This window comes from Podarcis vaucheri (genome assembly GCF_965113315.1).
Source record: "Podarcis vaucheri genome assembly, chromosome: 8".
In the NCBI taxonomy this organism is placed as follows: domain Eukaryota; kingdom Metazoa; phylum Chordata; class Lepidosauria; order Squamata; family Lacertidae; genus Podarcis; species Podarcis vaucheri.
The window spans coordinates 49,113,602-49,133,734 of NC_138766.1; the positions used below are offsets into that span (position 1 = coordinate 49,113,602).

The window sequence follows — 20,133 nt, forward strand, 5'->3', positions numbered from 1 at the left end:
TGTATTCGTTTGTTTGCTTTTTCATTGCAGGAGGAATTCACAGGGTATGATTTTGAGAACAGATTGCATGTCCGCATACATGCAGCGTTAGCCTCTCTAAAAGAAGTGGTCCCCCAGTGATGGGCAGGATGCCTCAACTCTTTCTTCTCCCTGTTTCTGCACTCAGAGCAAAACTGTTAGGAGGACCAGCTTCTCTACTGAAAACAACCACCAGTGCCAGAGACACTTTTTCCACGACATCTAGAGTTGGTGGCAGAAAAACATTACCATCTTCAATGGTTAAGGGCAAAATTAGCCAAAAAATATTAAGTGTCCTAGGGCCTAATCCAGTAGCAATTTCTCTTGCACAAGTCCTAACTGAGTGAGTGGGAGCTGGAAGTTGCCTAACTTCTGGGATAGGTATGTGAAGGCCTGGGGCGATGGGGACTGGAAAATTGGGTTAGGTCGTGGAGAGGCAGTTGTTACTCAATTATTCCTTCCCCCACCTCCCACTTGTCTTCATATCTCTACTCTGGGATTCTGTGGGGTTTGTGCTAGAGGACTTCTCCAGGTTTGGAAGCCTTTGCTTTTGAGGTGTGTCTTTTTTGTTTGTTCTTCGACAAGTGGAACATATTTAGCTTGTGATTGTACAAATGAGCCTACAATAAGCACACTTTGACTTCTATAACAACATTGGCTCAGTTTCTGCAAAAAGCTTTTTTCTCTCATTTTGGATAGGTTTATTTGTTCTTTTGAAGAGGAATACCAACTGTTTGTTGAAACAGTACTGTGTAATTAATTGTTTGAAACTGTAAATAGGCAGAAATAGATATTATTTTATTCAGAGGCCAACAAAAACAGAGCGAGCCTGGAAAGAATCAAGCCTGGCTCACTCACAGCACAGCAAACCTGCTCATTTAAGTTATATTGATCATCCAAATGCATGTGTAACAGAGCCTAACCCTATATTTATGTTAAATTGTGTGAAGATTTAGAAACTTCTATTTTTCAGCCAAATGTTTATTTTTAAACCCTTAATAATTGTGTTGAAGACATTTTTTATCTGTTTTAAATGGTACTGTTGCCTACTAGCTTTGCTGTTAACAAGGTGTTTACAAATTATCACTCATATGTTAAATATAATGGGACTTGCCATGTGGCAGTCCAGACCTATGATGTCACTTATCTTTATTGCAGTTTGTTTTAGTGTTTTATTTTTAACAAGTAAGTGTTTTTTTAAAAAAAATCAAAAACAACTCAAACACCAATTTTTGGAATAGCAGTTTTCCTAAATACTTGGGAATTGTGTAACTTTATAGAACTGAAGTACCTTTTTCTTTCAAAGTGGTTAGAGCCTTACTTTCACTCCTGGTATCTAGCTATAAACTTTTATTCTGGCACACTCTGAAAAATGCTTATATTGTTTGTACTTTACCTGACTGACTGGCTCCAACAGTTTCTTGGCGTATGGAGAGTACAAATTTGTTGGCCCTGATTCAGACCTTGCCATGCTTCTAGTGAACCCGTGGAGATAAATATAAGCAGGGGGCTCCACATTTCACCTCCAGCTCTCGCTGATACTCCGTGTGGTGCAGTGCATAAAGAGCATTCCCTAACCTGCATAGGTCTGCTCCCCAAACTGCCAAGTATTGACTGGAGCTGTGGGTTAGATTGCCCCACTCTCCCTTTGGCCAGTAAAAAGCACTTCATGACAGCTGAACCTGCTGCCTTCTAAAAAGAGAAGTTGAATGTTTAAGAGATGTAACTACACCTTTACTTTTTAGTAACACTATATGCTGTGAATATTTCTTTATTATTATTATTATTATTATTATTATTATTATTATTTGCTTTGGAGAAGTCCCATTTCTCAATGGATTGACAGCCTATCTGCTTTGGTTTCATTTTGTAGACATGGGATGTTTGCTCTTTTGTTTGCTTTAAATGGCAGGATTTGCCATTCTGTTTCTTGGCTTGGAGATTAAAAACAACAACAACAACCTGTTGGGATCCTTGCAGTACATTCCTTGGAAGGGCAAGGGGATTGGGAAATTAGCAGCGCTCAAGCAAGAGATTGCAGTTGCCTTACAACAAGATTGTTTCACCCTTGGTGGTCATACAGAGAGTCGATGGGTATCAAACACAGCAGCAGCATCCTCATCCCTGCGTGGTCATGGGATCTGAGGATAAGCTTTCAATGTTGAGCTCATGAAACAGGAGCAGCCATCCTACAGCTACAAAATTTAACAAAACTTAAAACACGTAGTGGGTTGGGAGCTATGTGCCTATATGAAAGCATTTTTGACCCCTGATTGCTTATGACTCTCTCACACACACAATTTTTCTGCTAGGTTTTTTAAATTGGTGCAAGCACTTTACCTTATCTGCAGTTTTTCTTTAGACACGAATTAGTAAGTTAAACTAGCTCAGCATCTTAGACTCTTGTACAAGTTAACTGTTTTAAGTACACCTGTGCCAGCTTACATGACTTGAGGATTACACACCAATAAATGCCTGAGCAAGGCTATTAAAGTTAGAAGACTTTTGCATTGTCATGATGGGTTCATAGGAGGGGCTCCTCACAAGTGTCTAGGTGATAAATAAAACAGTAGTGACCTGACCATGGGCCTATTGCTGTCGCCAGGTCTGTTTTGAGATGTGCTAATCCTGCAAGCAAAGTAATCTCGCCTTGTATGTTGACAGTGGCTCAGTGCCATCCATGTATTTCCCCCACTCCCACCCCTCTCGTGCACACATAGAAGAAACCTCTATCTTGTAAATGTCAAAGGTATTTTTATATTAGATTATGCCAGTGATGAGAATAATCTCAGCTGTATTTTATGTAATTGGAATAAGTTTTTATACTTTATAGCTCGGAGGCATGGTCTAATAGCAATAACAGAGTAAGCATCTCATTGGTTTAATATATATATATATATATTATTAAGAATTTACCAGGTCTGGTATATTTTTGTTGTTGTTGATACCTTATTGCATTATGACGTCCTTCAAGTGAATAACTTGAATTTTTACATGTCACTTTAGATTGTTTACTTTGGTGTGCTATAAATGTCTTTAATTTACAGAACCTGTACTTTAAAAAATATTTCTGCTGAGTAAAATTAAGAACAAGATTTGAGGGTTTTCCCTTCTTTGTAATTACCCTTCAGTTAAGTAGCCTTCTAGTGATAAATATGCATAGTTTTTCAAGAATACCTGGATGTTTATCAAAGTGAATGGTGTAACTTATGGCCAAATTTGATGTGGTGCAGGAGACGTGTGGAGGGTTTCCCAATAGTTTTTGTTTAATGCAGTTGCAAGGGCATTTATTTGATCAGAGTTGGAAGGAGGGTGGTGCTTAACCACCTACTGAGCAATACACACAAGCACTTGCGAGAATAAATACTAGGGCCTGTTACCTTTTTCCATTCTGGGCAGAATGAATTTTGATGAGAGAAAGGATTAAATTCCCCTTCTGCTCTATTCAAATTAGGGTCATATCTAGGCTGGGTCTTTAGGCCTCGTTCTCCTCTGAGGTGGTAGGCCTGTGTTTGGCGTCTTTCAAGAAAGTCTGAGGAAGTGGGCTCACAGGATTAAATGTTCCTCTGTATTTGACAACCACAACACCTCCACATAGAAGACTAGCTTCTCAGGAAAAGAAGTTTCTAACCTAGAATCCTTCTCCCTAACACCTAGTTTTCTGTGTACAGCTCAGATTGGTTTATCACCTCAGTGAGAACAAAGGCTGAAATGTTCTGGGCTGCCGCTGGAACCTGAATGTTTGTTCTTCATGTTTTAGTTTCTCCAGGTTTTGCAGATTGAGTACTTCTACCATATTCAGCTCAGAACTGATTCATACTTGCATAGAAATATCAGCATACAGAATACATGTGCAGATGTTGGTTGAATGGTGAGCATGCACTTAAAATTGCTGGTTTTCCCTAAATATACCTGGTTACAAGGGTGTGTGATTCTTTCCTTTTAGTTTCCCGTGTCTACTGTAGGGAAACCCAGCTGTTTAATAGTACTCATGCCACTCAGTTGATGCACTGCCCATGTCTTGTGTAAGCAAAATTCAACCTATGAACTGGGTCTCAGTTGTGGCTTGGACAACAGTATTCCATGTGTGCTGCAAAGACATGTTTCCCATGCAAAATCTGTACTTGTTTACCGTTTTAAAAAAATGTTTTCCTTAAAAGATGTATTCACTTTTCCCCCCTGGAGCCAAACACTTTATGTTCTGCCACTAAACTTTCAATGCTTGTTTCTTATATTTACCACATTGGTTCTTGAATAAAATCTGTAGAACATTTTCCTGACTTGACCTCTGTTTTTTAAATGCCATCCTGTTGTATCCCTCAGCACCTGCATAGATTACATCAGCGGCTTAGCCAGGAGGGTTGCTTCATCAAACAAATGTGAAAGGGACAATTGTTGCACAGCAAATAACAGCAGAGTTAATGCAATAGAGGAGCAATTAATTAAATTGAACAAACTGTGGAAATCAAAAGAAAATTTATATTGAGCTAATTTTTTGGCTAGCCTAGCTGAGAGGAAATGGAGTGTGCTGGGCTTATAATATGATACAATAATATTTATCAATGAAATTGTACAATTTCACATCTCTCACCTGCGAACCATTACATTGAAAACTGGTTCCCTTCTTTTTCTATTGGAGTGCCAAGACTGCTACAATTAGACTGGAAGCTTTGTAGCATAAGTCACACTCACAATAATTCATGCGGCATAACTTGGATAAATTTTACATGGTATGAACTGGGTATGATTTACATTTGGAAGGGATTTTCCTCTAGATTAAGTTGCCTGGAGGCCTTGGAGTTTGTTTTGTGAGCTGAATTGTGCCACAGGCTGATCTGTGTTGTGCAAGTGGGTGAATGGTCTTTGTGTGCTGGGATAAGTTTAGATGGCCTTCTATCTCTTCCAGTGTAATGGTTGCATAAAATCCATTAGACTATGCACAATGTTTGCTACTTCAGTTTGAGAATTTTTCAAAAATCACTTTATTTAGGAATTCTTCATCTTTGTTTAGGTGGTCATCTCAGTTGTACAGGTTTAATCTGTAGTACAGACCTGCAGATAGTTCAGTGCTTTCAAGCCTTAGCTTAAACATAAGATAGGGAAATGCCTGAATAGATCCCAGCATTTTGAAAACATTAGCCTTAAAAAAAAGGAAACAAAATACACTTGTATTAATTACCCGAGTGTTTGAATAATTCCAGATCTACAAAGTTCTACTTCTGCTTTCCATGCATATGCAGGCTTTGAAAAACATTTATCTGCCTATACTCAATTGCTTACTCACTTGACTACTAGCTTTGCCAAGAGTCCACCTGCATTCACTTCCACACTTGTCTTTTACATTCCCCTAAAGTCCTGAGTTACAGAGAATTGGTCCACAATGTTCAAAATCAGAAAATACATGACAACAAAAACCAGAACACTGTGAAGCCTCAAAAGCTTACATGAACTCCCCAGTGGAGATCTGTGCCTGCTGTGTTTCAGGATCTCTTCACATACTTTATTTTCAGGTGCACACAGAAGTCGTTGTAGCAAATAAATGTTCGGAAAGCACATGCATCATATAGCTATACTCACAGAAGCGGATGCCAACAGTCCCCTGTTGACTTGCATGCAACTTGTTAATTTGTTACCACAGAGCCTAGGGCTTGCTGATCAGGTTGGCAGTTCGAATCCCCGTGACGGGGTGAGCTCCCGTTGTTTGGTCCCTGCTCCTGTCAACCTAGCAGTTCGAAAGCACGTCAAAGTGCAAGTAGATAAATAGGTACCGCTCCCGTGGGAAGGTAAACGGCGTTTCTGTGCACTGCTCTGGTTCACCAGAAGCGGCTTAGTCATGCTGGCCACAAGATCCGGAAGCTGTACGCTGGCTCCCTTGGCCAATAAAGCAAGATGAGCGCCACAATCCCAGTCGGCCACGACTGGACCTAACGGTCAGGGTTCCCTTTACCTTTACCTATGGCCCTTGGAAGGTGCTCAAGCAGTGAACAGATTTAAGGGAGCGAGGGGAGAACTTAATGCTGAATAGCTGAGCTTTTCAGTGTTATATAGCATTTCTTGACACATTGCAAGTGGATTTGATAAGTCAAACATTTAAGAGATGTCTTTTGTACTCGTTTTCACATGCCTCGTGTATGTTGTCAATTTGTACGCATGCAAGCATCCATTTTGTTGCTACTTATTTATAAAGCACCTCCAAAATACTGGAAGGAAAGAGTCTTCATGAGTGTGCAATCTAGCATTTGACAGCAGTATGAAGATACATTTTATAGGGGTGGGAGAAGAGAAGCATGTGTTACAGATTGTAAACAACCTTTTCAGACAAAACAATTTTTAAAAAACACATTTATAACCACCTTGCCTTCTGCTCTCTATTCTATCATCAGAGGGACCCTGTAAGCTGGGTGAGGCTAAGATGCAGTGCTTGCCTTAAGGTCCGCTAGTGAAGTTAATGCCTGAGCGGGGATTTGAACCCTAGGCATTATGCCAAACCGTCTCTTATTGCCAATATAACTTGAATTCGAATGTGGGAAATTGTCTTTTGCCAGCACGGGGTCGGCCTCTTGTTGAACACCACAGGCTTAATAAGAGCTTCCCCCACTCGCTTCCCTCAGGTAAACGAGCGTAGCCAAGTCAGTTTCACCTGGGAATGCAAACAGTGAGGGACATATTAATTCTCTACACTAGATAACTCGTCACGTGTGGAGCTAATGGCGGGTTTTTTATTGTAATAGTGACACACGTTTATGTAACGGCCGTGTAATAACTGCAGCTGGACCCCTGACGCCCTGACCCTCTTCGCGCCTGATTCAGGGAGGCGCGCGCTCATCCCGAGCTGGCCGCGCCGAGGGGCTTCGCGCGTCTATCTAGAGCAGGCCTGGCGAACGTCAGGGCCGGCCTCCCCGCCCTTTCCTTAGCGCTGGTCTTACTCGGCCTTTGTGACCTCACAAATGCGTGCGCTCTAGCCCCGCCCACCAGGAGCATCTCGATATAAAAGGTCCGCCGGTCTCCTTCGCCGCTCCAGAGGAGGCTCCGGCAAGGGGCGAGGCGGGAGCTTCGGCGCAGCCGACTAGCGAAGTATTTTTTAAAGAAAGGTCGGGCGGCTTTCGAGCCAGCGGCGGTTTGGCGAGCGAGGGAGCCACCTTGTGGCTGATGAGGAGAACGAGCGGGTTGGATGGGGAGCAAACAAGGAGCCGAGGGAGGGGCGGCTTCCTGCAAGCTGGGCGAGGGGCGTGCAGGGAAGGGCGTCGGAGTCCGGGCCCGAGGTCTCGGGAGCGGCGCCCTACTATGGCTGGATGGTTTATTTCAGTTGTAGTTATCCTCCCCTCGGGGAAGACTCCCAGCACATTCCTCTGCATCATAATTAAACGATTTGTGTCTTAAACACTGACAAAGTTATTATGGCATAAACTTCGTGGACCACTTTGTCCACTTCATCAGATGCATATTTGTCTGTGTGTGTGTGTATGTCTGTGCAGATACACACACACACACACACACACACACTTAGGTTTGAGTAGAAATTATAGCTGGAAATACAATACAGGTGTGATAGGGATGTACTTAACTGTTTTGTGAATGTGCATAATTAATACTTTCTGCATTTTATTTCCCTTGCTGACCGCACTTTTTACACCCCCACTCCCCAAAAAATTCCCATATGTATTCTGTAACTCAGTATAACACTCCATGCACCTGATAGAAGCTTATTCCATATTAAATTTGTTAATCTGTAAGGCATCATAAGAGTCTCTGGGCATTTTCCACCTGTTGCTATTTACAGGTGTGATTCAAGTGCATATCTGCAAATTCAGGTGGTGCTTTTTGTGATTCGGAGAGTGATGGGGAAATACCTTGGAAAGTGAAGTGTGTAACCCTTCGCACAAACGTGCAAACAAATCAATAGGAATGCTCAGTAACCTGGTTTGGAAGCAACTTCTGTTTTTGCTGTAGAAGCCTAACACCTCTTGAAATGCTATCTTGTATTGATTTTTGTTAGCTGCCTTGGGAGGGTTTACCCTAATAGGCAGAATATAAAGGCACAAAATGACATCATTCTACAGCTACCCTTGGGGGTGCAAGTATTTAACAGTGTGAACTGGGCAAAGTGGGAGGTATGATTGCAGCCTAACATGGCTTCCCCTCCAAAAATTCCCATAAGAGGTCTACACATGCTAAACTTCCTCATTACTGTCCACTAGAGGCCCTGAAAAATCACTGTGAGTGATACCTTCCATGGGGTTATGGGTAGAAAGTAGTGTAGATTGTAGAAAACACCAGTTTATTTCATCCAGTTTCCTTTCCTTACAGTTGTGAAATTGCAGTATTGTCTTCAAGTGGCAACAATGCATACCACAAAGCCCAGGATGGTGGTTCCTTATGGCCTCAAGACTCTACTTGAGGGAGTGAGCAGAGCAGTTCTGAAAGCCAGTCCCTCTAACATTACTGAATTTGCTGCTGTGTATTTCAGGGAACTGATACTTTTCCGAGAAGGTTTGCTTTTCTTCTTTTTTAAGTTCAATACTAGTTTATAGAGCAATTCAGTGACATTTTGGACTAACAGTACTGCCGCAATGGCTCCAATTTGTAAGTTGTCAGCAAACCACCCCCTTAAGCCTTTGTAAAATCTGATACCCTGAATTAAAATTAATTGGCTTTTCCCACCTTTTCTTTCCAGACCACCCTAATTTAGACATTAAAGACCTGGTGAGAGAGTTTCATATGACTAGAGGTAAGACATTAGCAGCAAAGCAATAGTTCTTGGGGCAAGAACTAGCACAGACAGATGCATGCCCTACATTTAAAGCACAGCCAAGACACCGTTAAAGGACATGACTTCTCCCAAAGAATCCTGGGAGTGGTAGTTGGTTAAGGGTCCTGGGAATTGTAGGTTGGGGGTCTACAGTTCCTGAAACTCTTTGGGGAAAGCAGTCTGCTTTAAGTGTGCATTGAATGCACTTTATAGTGTGGATCATTCCTGCCTTCCCTCCCTCTTTTTAAAAGAAATACAGTGCAGCCGCTGAGGGTGCGATTTGAAGTGGAAGCTTGGCATGGGGGAAAGGGGGCTCTCCTCCTCATCCCATTTTCCAACTGAAACTCACCCCATACAAGAAAATGCAGCTTGGAAAGGGTGATTGTATATGTCCTTCCTGGTATTGGGGGGAAATCAGCAATCTTGTGTTTTTGCACATGTGTTTTAAATCATTAGGAATTGTATGTATGGATAAACTTTAGACAGTATGTAGAATATATTGACAGGTACTATGCAAACTGTATTTCTTTCTAAATGATAGCCTGCAGTTTTTGTATTGGAATTATCATTTTGGGTTAAAAAGACTTGATATCTCTGTTTAAAGACTTTTGAACCATATCATTAGTAGCAGGAGTAACAGTTTTTGTTATCAATTGTAGAAATAGAAATCCCTTTTCTGCCACATCAGTCTTCCACGTATATCATAGCCTGAGTCCTGGAATCTTATGCCTTTTAAAATATGCTACACAGCAAAGCTGTTGCTATGGGGGGGGGGGGCTAGCCAGGTTTTTTGCCCCGGGTGAAGCCTTCAGAGGGGCACCATTGAGGCTTCCAGCCTCTCTGAGTGTACACAAATGCACATGGTGGGGTGTGTGTGTGCGCGTGCGCAGGCCAAACTGAATCTTAGACCTGGGTGAAATAAAGCCTCGTTTCGCCCCTGTAAACAGGATCACAGAACTACTGCAATGTGTTATTCTGTCTCCCTCAAAAAGGGATTATAACTGAGGCAGCTAAATTGGATTTGGAGAGATCCCGTTAAATGGCGATTTGAAGAGAGACTGTTTGAGTCAGCAGTCAGGGACGGTGGAACTTGTGGCCTTCCAGAGGTTGTTTTGATACAACCCCCACCAGCCTCAGACAGCATGGCCGACAGTCAAGGATGGTGGGAGTTCTAGCCCAGCAACATCGGAAGGCCCCACAGCTTCCTCATCCCTGGTAGAAAGTTGACTTGTATTTTTGTGGAAAATATGCAACAAATAAGTAGCTGCAGGTTGGGGAAGTTTATTCATGCAGTCACAAAATACCCTGTCCCCCAATATGTCCCTGATCTATGTTGTAAGGCAGAGGTGGCCGGAAGGTAGATCTCTAGAGTGATTCACAGCAGGTCCATGAGGATTCTCATGCCCAGTTGTTTAACAATAGCAACAACGAAAAGGTCTCCCTTGCTTCCTAAATTAGGCTACTGAGTGGATGCAAGAGGAAAACAAGGAGTGAATAGTGCACATGCAACTTGCCAAATGGACATGTGGCCACAGGGGGGCAGCCACCTCATAGTGGCTATTTAGGGTTATTCGGCCTTGAGATCAGGTCAGGTCCATAAGGCCCATGACCACTATTTGGTAATAGTCCAGAAGCAGATGAATTGTTTGAAGTAGAAAGGATCCACATATGATTTGTAGGAACCTGGGGTTTATAGAAAGTGGTGCTCAGCAGACACCTTCCATAAAGAACACAGCTGCCTAATACTGAATCAGGCCAGTATCTACCTCAGTATTGTTGATACTTGACTAGTAGCAACTTCCCAGGGTTTTGAATAGAGGTCTTTCCCAGTCCTGCCTGGCAGCAGTGGGGAGCAAACAGCAGACCTTGTATATGTATTTGTTCATATAAAAAAAAAAACCACTTGCATATGAAAATTAAATAAAAAATAGCAAAGTGGTTTGCAACAGTTACATCTGTACAATTGAAACCACATTAAAAATATAAAGATCACAGATCATTAGCTAACTATTACAGGAAGAGGTTTTAAAAAACACTTGCTCTGTCACTGAGCTGTAACCCCTCTCCAAAGGAAATAAGTGGCTTTATGGAAAGGGATTAATGTTGTCTAGGTCATTATGACATTTCCTGTTCAGCATTTAAAGTATAAATCGAACGTATTTTTAAAAGCCAGTCTTTGGGGAATTGCAGAAAAGCGGCTCCTATTGTGCAGCCTTGAAATGACAAGTGGACACTATCTGACAGTTGAATGTATGGAACAACCTCAACGTTTCACAAGCTGTTAGCCATTCATTGAGTCTCCCAGCAATTCATAAATAAGTGTTAAGCTTTTCAAACTAGACTTGGAAGTTGGTGGTTTTAGGCAACTGCAAGTTGGTGGCTTAGAGAGAGAGAAAGCAGTTTGAGAAGAAAGCTGTTTAACCTTGTTTCCTGTTCACCCTGCAGTGGAAGGATGGGCAGAAGGGACAGCAGGAGCGGCACAGGTGCCCCGCAAAAGGGCTGACGTGGGAGATGCATATAGGCCAGAGGTGGACACGACGGCTCCGATGAGTGACGAACCGAAACGGAAGGAGAAATCGACTGACACAGAAGAGGACCAGATAAGTGAAGAACCACGCCGTGAACAGTGCACCAAGACAACCCAGTACCCATCGACCGTGGACGAGTTTGTAGACAGGGCTGGGGACGAAAAGGGAGCTGGGCTCGCCTACGTCCCGGCCGATCCAGCCCAGCTGGCATCCCAGATGCTAGGTAAAGTTGAACCTGTTTCTTCCGAAGCTGAACTGAAGGATGTGGCGATCTCAGTGCAGACACTCCCTACCTCCTCCCAAAGTATAGAGAATCTTGCTGCTTCAGTCACAGAGGCCCCGCCACCCTCACCCGCACCGGAACCTGCCCCTGCCCCTTCGGAAGTAGCGCCTGCCCCTGCAGAAGAGGAACCGCCTGCCCCTGCAGAACCAGAACCTGCCCCCGCAGAACCGGAACCTGCCCCCGAGGAACCGGAACCTGCCCCTGCGGAACCGGAACCTGCCCCCGCAGAACCAGAGCCTGCCCCCGAGGAAGCAGAGCCCGCTGCGCCTGCAGAAGCAGAAGCAGAGCCTGCTGCCCCTGCAGAAGCAGAAGCAGAACCTGCTGCCCCTGCAGCTTCTGTGCACTCTCTCAGGGCTGGGTCCGCCACTCAAAGCCACACCTCTGCTCTTGGGGAGGTAGTTACCCCAGGCAGTCAGGCTGAGCAGCCACCTGCTGACGTAGCAGATCCAGATTCCTCAGACCCCTTGCTGGAAGAACAGCCGCCCCCGCCACCACCACCACCTCCTCCTCCTGATAAAGACCCATTGCAGGCTGAATCTTGTTCAAGTGAAATTGAGCTCACATCAGACATACAGCTCACCCCCATGTGTGATGATGATCCCAATGCTGGTGGAGAGCCCCAACCACCACCGTATGTAGAGCAGTTTCCGCAGCAGATAGTAATTCCTTTCGTAGACACTGTAGCATGTCTCTTTAATCCGCTGATGGCTTCACAGAATGCAGGTCAGTTTGCTAGTATTCTAGATCCATCTGCAGATGATGCAGAATGTGACCCTGACAGGATGGATACTGCAGAGGAACTGAGTTCAGCTGATCCAGGTTTTATTATGTCAGGTAAGAAAGTCAAGATATTTCTGAAAGCTGCCTATTCCATGTTGTAGTGCTATTATTGCTCCATAATCAACAGATGGCTCCATCTCCTCAAATGCACTTGTGCCCATAGCTCAGCTGAGACTGAGGTCACACCCACGCTGTACATTAAAAGCACATGGCTCCCCCGACAAAGCATACTGGGAACTGCAGTTTACCTCTCACAGAGCCCCCAGACCCTTAAACTACAATTCCCAGGACTTTGTCGGTGAAACCATGTGCTTTAAATGAATGGTGTGGTTGTGGCCCCAAAGGCCTTGTGCTGGTACAGTGCCTTGGGGACTGGAGCTTTAATTATTTAAATGCAAGTATCTATGGCAGTGCAGTGTTGAGATAAGTGATTGGTCACTTTTGCGTTTAGGGAGTTACAGAGCCCACAGCACCAAACTGGAATGTGCATGTCTGGAATTTTTGCCTCTGTTTTTTTCCAGGTGCATGGTTGATTGTGAGTAGGCCCAAAAACGTACCTTGTGTGAGTGCCAGCTGCCCCGTTTTTCTGCTCAAGTCTTGTATCATTTCCTGCAAGCAGACTGGGCCGGAGCAGGATGACATTCAGCGGGGAGTTAGGCCAATGCCTTTTGGCCCTTCTTTAAACCATGATTAGCCCCTCTCACAATAGACTATGCATCTTGAATCAAAATTACACACATGCTCACAACGGTTAGCAGAAAGTGATGTGGGTGACTGTGGCTTCAGGTTGTGTTTTTTAAAAAATGAACTAGTATTCAGATGCTCAGCCATGGCACTGCTTAGGTTTTTGCATTTAAAAGAAATGGTGGTGGTTGCCTGGGCTGTCCCATTAGGCCTGGTCTTCTCCAGATTGTTGACAGAGAGGGGACTAATCGCTTCTTGCTGAGAACTGCAGATCTTGCTGCAGCTGGAGGATTGGCTTCCCATGGCGACACCGTTTCCTCTCGTTCTCTGCTCTCCCTCTGTGAGAAGTGTGTAGCCCACTCCTGTTCTCGAGCTGGAGAAGCCCTCCTAGCACCTTTCCCTTGGCCTTAGTGTGCCCTGCGATGGCACACTATTCCCTAGAGTCACTTCCCATTAGAGAGGTGTAGGTAGGTAAGGTCTGGAAGCATCTTACAGAAGAGAGAATGCCGAAGGGGACAGGAGCTAGAGGAACACAAAGAGTTGGCATGGCTGGACAGGACTTGTGGTCGAGGAGACACTTTCAACCCATGATCTTTGGGTCACCCATACGAAAACAGTATCCTTACAACCAACAGAAGTACCTAATGACAAAAATTGCCCCCCAAAGTTGTGAATCTGATACTTTGGATTTATTTCGAAAATTATGAGAACCGGTTCTTCTGCTGTTCTCCATTTCAGCCATGCCAAGGTCCTCCCTTTTGCCTTCAGGGATTCTCTCCTCTCTGTAACATCCTTTCTTTGTGGCATAAAGTTGTGGGTAAGGCTATGCAATGTGACTGCAGTTCGTACATCCTACTAGATGGTCTTTCATGCCAGCAAATTTTCTTTAAATTTTTATTTTATAGCCATGGCAACAAGCGAACCAGGACAACCACCACCATATTCTAATGTGTGGACTCTCTATTGTCTAACTGATATGCATCAACAAGGTCGCAAGTCACCACCACCTCCACCACCCCTTCCACCTGTTGGAACTGGTGCTCCTGTTCCCCAGGCAACCCTATTCATATCTAGTGGTAAGGACCAGCCGCAGTATCTACAGCCACAGATGCTACAACAAGGCCAACCACCACAAGTGTCCTCTCCAACTTATGTGATGATGGAAGAAGGGAAGAAAGGAAATGCACCACCTTTCATTTTAGTGGGCTCTTCTGTTCAGAATAAACAGGACTGGAAACCCATACCTGGCCATGCTGTCCTTGCACAGCAGGATACTGGCGGGACTGTGAGGAGGTTCGCTACGATACCTGTACCAGTTGCCAGGGCAGCAGATCCGAAAATGGCCAATCCCAATTTTAACTCTGCACAGGATAGCGGCAGGCCTCCAACTCCAGTTTTTCTTTCAGTTGCCATACCACTGGAAGATGTGATGAATGGGAAGAAGGGCTCAGGAGCTGGGGATAAAGCACCCTTTGCAGGCAGCTATGGTATAGCAGGAGAGATCACATTTACTACTGCCTCTGTGCGCAGGACAGAATAGCAAAAGGGTAAGTAGATCAGTTCATTTTGTTTGTTATTTTAATGGTTGGTTGGTTGATTGTAGAGATGTATACTCTAGTGGGCTACATTTCTAATATGCTGCAGCCATTCTGGGATCAGAAAGTTTTCTTCCATGGTTGCAAACTGGGGGGGGGGGTATCCCTAACTCCACATTTATTTTATGCATTTCCCTCTAGAGAAGAAGCTGTACCATTTTCATATTGGGAACGGTGAAAAATAAATAGTAGACAAGTAGTTTATTTTTTAAGGGTTGTGAGCTGCTGAAAATGGGACACTAAAATAATGTTGGAATTCTCTGCACACACCTCAGTTGGCAATGACCATAAGCTTTCAACTTGGAACTCGAATCCTACAGGGTTCAATGGAATGTATTCCCAGGTGATGGCTCTGATGCAAAAGTTTGTGCTTAGCTTCTGTTTTGTTTTTTTTAATGAAACTTAAATTCTCTTCTGTTTGGCAGAAAAGTTAAAAGTTTGGAAATTGAATACCCTCCACCTTGCCCCGCAATTCATTGGTAGGACTTTTGTATTCAGGAAAGGACTTGATGCAGGTGTAAAGAAACCTTTGGCCCTCCAGATGTTGCTGAACTACAACTCCCACCAGCCTCAGCAAGCTTGGCCAGGGATGATGGGACTTGTAGTGCATGGAGAGAGAGGCTTGGCGCGTAGAGAGGGTGATGGCACATGGAGCACTGTGTTGTGCACATCTGTTCCCTGCCCAGTTATGCACCTGGGACCCTGTTTCCAAGGACATAGTGCTCTGAGCTGTATGAGGGTGCTGATGCCGTTCACATCTTAATTGGTTTGGTGAGTGTGTCCCTTTTTCAGAGATGCAGTGGCAAATCAAGTGTTGTTCATAGAACATTTTAAAAAATACTCAGCAAATGACTGAAGGGATGTTGTTGATTTCCTTTGGAATGTGCATTTGGCCAGTTTCTGAGAAACGGGTTTGAAGCTTGTGAGCCCCCTTGCTGAATCTGTTGTCATTTGCTTTCCTTTTCCTTCATGTGCATTGTCCGTTATTGGAGACTAAGTTTGGGTTAGAAGGTCCACAGAATACTTGCTGCAAGTTTTCTACATTACAGAATTAATGAAGAGCTATCTTTAAAATAGAGGGTGGCATTCAACTAAGTTTTACTGAGAGCAGATCCTTTAAAATTAATGAACATCACTAAATTGGAGCCATTCATTTGAATAAGTCTGAGTAAAACTTAGTTGAATGCCACTCAGAGTTATTTTACAGCTGCTATTGCATGTGAAAGATAAAAGTAGTTTTGTTCTGGTTGTTGTTGAACTTGAAAGTATGGAATAGGTTGCAGGTTTTCTAGAGATTTGCTGAGACATGCAGATCAGTTCCGTTCTTTTTTCAACAATCCATGAAATGCTGTCTTTGTTACTTCTGAAAATCTTACCCAGTTTGCCTTTGCTTTGATGCTTTAGAACTGCTGCTCTGTATTGGTGACAACCACAGCGTCAGCCTGCTTGTGGAACAGATGTCCAGTTCTGACACAGGCCTTACCCATCCACTTCCACCCCTACTCCTCACATGACATTGGATATTGTCTAATGTATTGTTTAAAAGGACACATGTCATGGCGTTGAGGGCCAATTACTCAGTGTATCAGAGTGTATGAGAATAGCCAAACAGGGAGGGGGAGATATTAGACTTAAATTCGGGGATGATCTGGGGTTTGTCAAAGTGCTGGTGTTGTAAAATTGCAGTGATTATGAAACAGTAGATCAGTTCCTACAAACATCGTGTAAATGGGTCAAATGCAACTTTGTTGGCAGCAGATGAGGCCAGCTTAAGCCACAAGGAGCTCAAGAGCTGCTGAGGGCTTGGTGGTGTCATTCTAGCCTGGTGGGCCTCATAATGCAGATGCCTTGTTGTACTTAAAACAGTTCTGCAATAGTTACAGTTCTCATCATCATGAGCTGACCAAGTAGTTAAAGATAGCATAGCCTACAAAGGGTGGGTGGGTGTAATTCGGTCCTATCGAGAAATTAAACCATGAATAGATGTGACCCTCAAAGATGGGCATAAAGTAAACATACTTTTGGGAGTAGTTTCCAATAACATAGGTCACAAACACACTAGACATTTAAAGCACATGATCTGCCCCAAAGAATCTGGAGAACTGTAGACTTGCAATTCCAAACACCCTTAACAGACTACAGTTCCCAAGGTTCTCTTGGGGAAGCCATGTGGTTTAAATCTGCCTTTCATGTACTTTCCATATATAGCATGGATGTGATGAGAGCTGACAGTTGCATCAGTACAAGGCAGAAAGCCATGTCAGAATTAAAAATATAGCAGGTAAAATATTTGTAAAAGAGTGCAGTGGTGGCAGCTTTCTGCTAAGGAGAATTTTACATTTGGAAGAGTGAGGGTAGACCACATGACTTGCAGGCAGAATGTCCACAGTTCATTCCCTGGCATCTCCAGCTTGGGTTGTCTAAGAAACCCTGGCAAGCTCCTGGCAGTGCAGACCAGGTTGGCAGGGGGCATGTGGAGAAGGTAGGTTGGGCTCTACTGGTAGATCTACAGTTGTTTGACAATGGGAACAACAAAATTCATCTCCCTGATGAAGTTAGGAAAGGCCATGGGGAGGAGGGGGACAGGGTCTCTAGGAGTGGATTTTTGTGTAGGACAGCAATTCCATGCCTGAGCTTCGAATTTCGTAATTCAATGCCTATTTTCTCATGTTATTCACATACAGATGTATGTCAGGTGCAGGCAGGGCTAAAAGCATGGTTCTGTTCTGCAACCATCCAATTATGTTCCACCTGTAAGTAACACGTGAATAGGGTTAAGGCATCTGTTAAAACACCATGTAGCTCTTACAGACTTGATGCATTCCCACCTTCGGTGTAGACAGTATCAGTTTAGCTGCACCAAAATTGTACATAAACATCCATTTCCTTTAATGTAGTAGTTGGAGGTGAAGGACAAATTTCAGGCTCATAGCCGGGCTAAAAGCTTGGATGGGGTGGGGGTGAACAACACAAAAGTAGATATTGGTACACATTAATGTTTTACTTGTATTAATTAAGGCTATATAAAGATGGTGATAATGATCATTACTTCTGTTTCTTGCACAAGCTCTGCAGTAATGATAGGCCAGCTTAGAGGGAAACTATTTCTGGGATTGCCAGAGCACAGCATCCTCCTTCCGCCTTTTCCTCTGTTCTCCACCTCTCTTTTTCATCCGTCCTTCCATCTCTCACCTCCCCTTCCCCCAATTCTTTCCAACCACCATTCTTTCCCAATGTGTTCTCAGGTACTCCAACCCCAAAAATTACTCTCCCTTCCACCTTCCCAATAACTACGTGTAGTTACACGATTTTATATTTCTCCCTCAAAGCGAGACCTGACTGTCTGATCTTTGTAAGCAACTCTGGAAACTTTTTTAGGCTATAGAGATGCTAAAATGCATCATTTTCCTGTCAGTTGTATAGTATTACAGAATAAAAACCTTCATGCGTCAGAACAGTGGGATTTGTTAAGATTCTTGAAGCACTGGGTTGTATTCACAGGCTAAAAAAGCAAAAACTTGATTCAAGATAGATAGAAAAGAGCAACCTTTTCTTTAAAATGGGGTAGGGATCAGATTATATGAAAAGGCTTTTCACAGAAGAGCAGGCCCATTCCAAAGGCCCATCTAATCCCGCATCCCTGGATTCCCCCCAATGGAAACCAGGTTCAAAATGAAGCCCACAAGCAGAGTTTGAGGCTAATAATGCTTTTCTGTTAGTCTCCATCAGCCTATTCAGAGACAGACAGCCTCTGAACCTGGAGAAAGAAAGATATCTCAATTGACAGCTGTATGGAACATCCAGTTAGAGGCAGGCTAGCCCTTGAGTAAGCTGGCATTGTGGAAGGGGGTTTTAGTTTCAAACCCTACACCTTCATTGCATGATGAGCTGCGTGAAGAAGTCATTTGTAAGAATCACAAAAACTTTTAAATTATTTTGAAAAGCTATAAAAAAGTGTGATTCTGTGTCTACCCAGAAGTAAGTCCTACTAAATCCAATGGAACTTACTCCCAGGTATGGCTGTAGCCTTAATTTCCTAGCTACGTATAGTTCAGAAGAGGTTAGGAAGATGCTCCGCCTTAGCTTTCTGTTCCCATTTGGGTGGTAGGACCATGACATCTGTGGAAATCAATGCCCCTTCTGGTTGGCACTGGTTGCAATGTTTCAGCTGGAAACAGGGAGCACCAAACTACTGTAATTGTAATTCTTTCTCCTGGCACCCTTCCACTTGGTGCACAGTTGTGCACGATTGTACTTTAAAAAACAGAGTTAATAGAATCCCTGCTGTCTGCCATGGCAGATAGGTTTGTGAATCACTTGCACAAAGGAAATAATTCTGAAGTTGGGGAGATTAACATCAGCAAGGGCTTACTAAATCTCTAAGCAGCCCTTGCATGTCAACAAAAGCCTCCAGAATTTGCTCTTCTCTGCTCCCCCATAATCTCATTTTCATCCCACATGTATTTGCCATACTGGCTGTCTATAGGTCTATAGAGTCTGGTCCCCAAATACATCTCTCTGTATCTACTTACCCTTGGAGTTAAAGATCTGTGGAGGAGGTCTTGCTTCTGATGACCCGAGACAGGGCATTCTCTGCTACTGTGCCCCATTTGTGGAACTTCTACTAGAAATAAGATAGTCCTCTGTTTTACCACTTTTTCATCACCCAGTGAATATGCCGTTTTGTTTCTGTAGTGGGGTAGAGCTGAGATCCATTATGTTTGTCATGACCGTGTTTGATTGTAGATTGCTGCTGAGATTGTTTTTTAATGCATATGTGATTAAAGCAAACATACAGCTGAGGGTGGGGGTGCTCCAAGTTAGCCCACCCCCTTAAGAGGATCAGAAATGAGTTGCAGAGTCATGGTGCCCTCACTCTGCTCTTGCATGCTTCAAGGTTCTTGGTCAGCACCAGTCGGTTTGCTGTGACACCTGAATCAGCAAAACATTGTTCGCACACGGCCTCAAAGCCGAAATTGGAAACCTACTTCAAACTGTAGTTTCCAATTTCTTGCTGTAAGGAAGGCCACAGAGCACATGCTTTGCTGGTTATAGTTCGGGTGCTCAAACCACTGATTTCTCTAGTTAAAAGAACTTGGTTTGTAGGGCTGGGAACAACGACCTCTGGCTGAGATTGTTTGAGAGTTGCTGTCAGGTTAGAATGCACTGAGTCCTTATACCTTTCTGCAAGAAAATGCGGTAGAGCATATGCGCCGATGTTTTGCTACTGCTATGTACAAAAAATGCTAAATTCACTGAGTTAAACTTTTTCCCTCCCAGATTGAGAAGAGGTGCTGTTCAACATTTCACCCCAGAATGGAAACCTGCATCTTTAATTAGAAATTGATTAACTAATACACGCAATAAAGCAATGCAAGCGCTCTTATCTAAAGACTGTTTTTTAAAAAGCATTGGTATTTAGTTATAAGACTAGTAATCAAGGAGTAGTGAACTAAAATCAGGACACTTTCCTCATTTTGACCTTTGATCTATTTG

At 43.5% G+C, this 20,133-nt stretch overlaps 2 protein-coding genes across 4 annotated transcripts in view; both read left to right on the plus strand.

Annotated features, from left to right (window-relative positions):
* The window catches only part of TTC39C (tetratricopeptide repeat domain 39C), a 41,764-nt gene extending 37,473 nt beyond the window's left edge, over positions 1 to 4,291 (plus strand). Inside the window, exon 14 of the mRNA XM_082234826.1 lies at positions 31 to 4,291. Coding sequence (XP_082090952.1) covers positions 31 to 120 — 90 coding nt within the window. The 3' untranslated portion in view covers positions 121 to 4,291. The remainder of the gene's footprint in view (positions 1 to 30) is intronic.
* Positions 4,292 to 6,855: 2,564 nt separating this feature from the next.
* On the plus strand, positions 6,856 to 20,023 carry CABYR (calcium binding tyrosine phosphorylation regulated). 3 transcript variants are annotated; one of them, XM_082234830.1, is made up of 6 exons: positions 6,856 to 7,109; positions 8,326 to 8,508; positions 8,693 to 8,746; positions 11,213 to 11,518; positions 13,948 to 14,589; positions 19,918 to 20,023. In XM_082234830.1, the coding sequence occupies exons 2-5, from the start codon at positions 8,361 to 8,363 to the stop codon at positions 14,580 to 14,582; spliced, it is 1,143 nt and encodes a 380-aa protein (XP_082090956.1). In that variant the 5' UTR covers positions 6,856 to 7,109; positions 8,326 to 8,360; the 3' UTR covers positions 14,583 to 14,589; positions 19,918 to 20,023. The 3 variants fall into 3 exon arrangements, with proteins under 3 accessions (XP_082090956.1, XP_082090955.1, XP_082090954.1); XM_082234829.1 differs by having other exon boundaries at positions 6,858 to 7,092; positions 11,213 to 12,412; positions 14,449 to 14,589; XM_082234828.1 differs by having other exon boundaries at positions 6,859 to 7,109; positions 11,213 to 12,412; positions 14,449 to 14,589.
* Positions 20,024 to 20,133: the final 110 nt, after the last annotated feature.

Bases quoted from the DNA above. Each gene is read 5' to 3' on its own strand.
- CABYR (XM_082234829.1), top strand. From the start codon at position 8,361: ATGCATACCACAAAGCCCAGGATGGTGGTTCCTTATGGCCTCAAGACT. The intron at 8,509-8,692 runs GTTTGCTTTTCT...TTTTCTTTCCAG, and splicing joins ACTGATACTTTTCCGAGAAG to ACCACCCTAATTTAGACATT. The intron at 12,413-14,448 runs GTAAGAAAGTCA...TTTTTCTTTCAG, and splicing joins TCCAGGTTTTATTATGTCAG to TTGCCATACCACTGGAAGAT.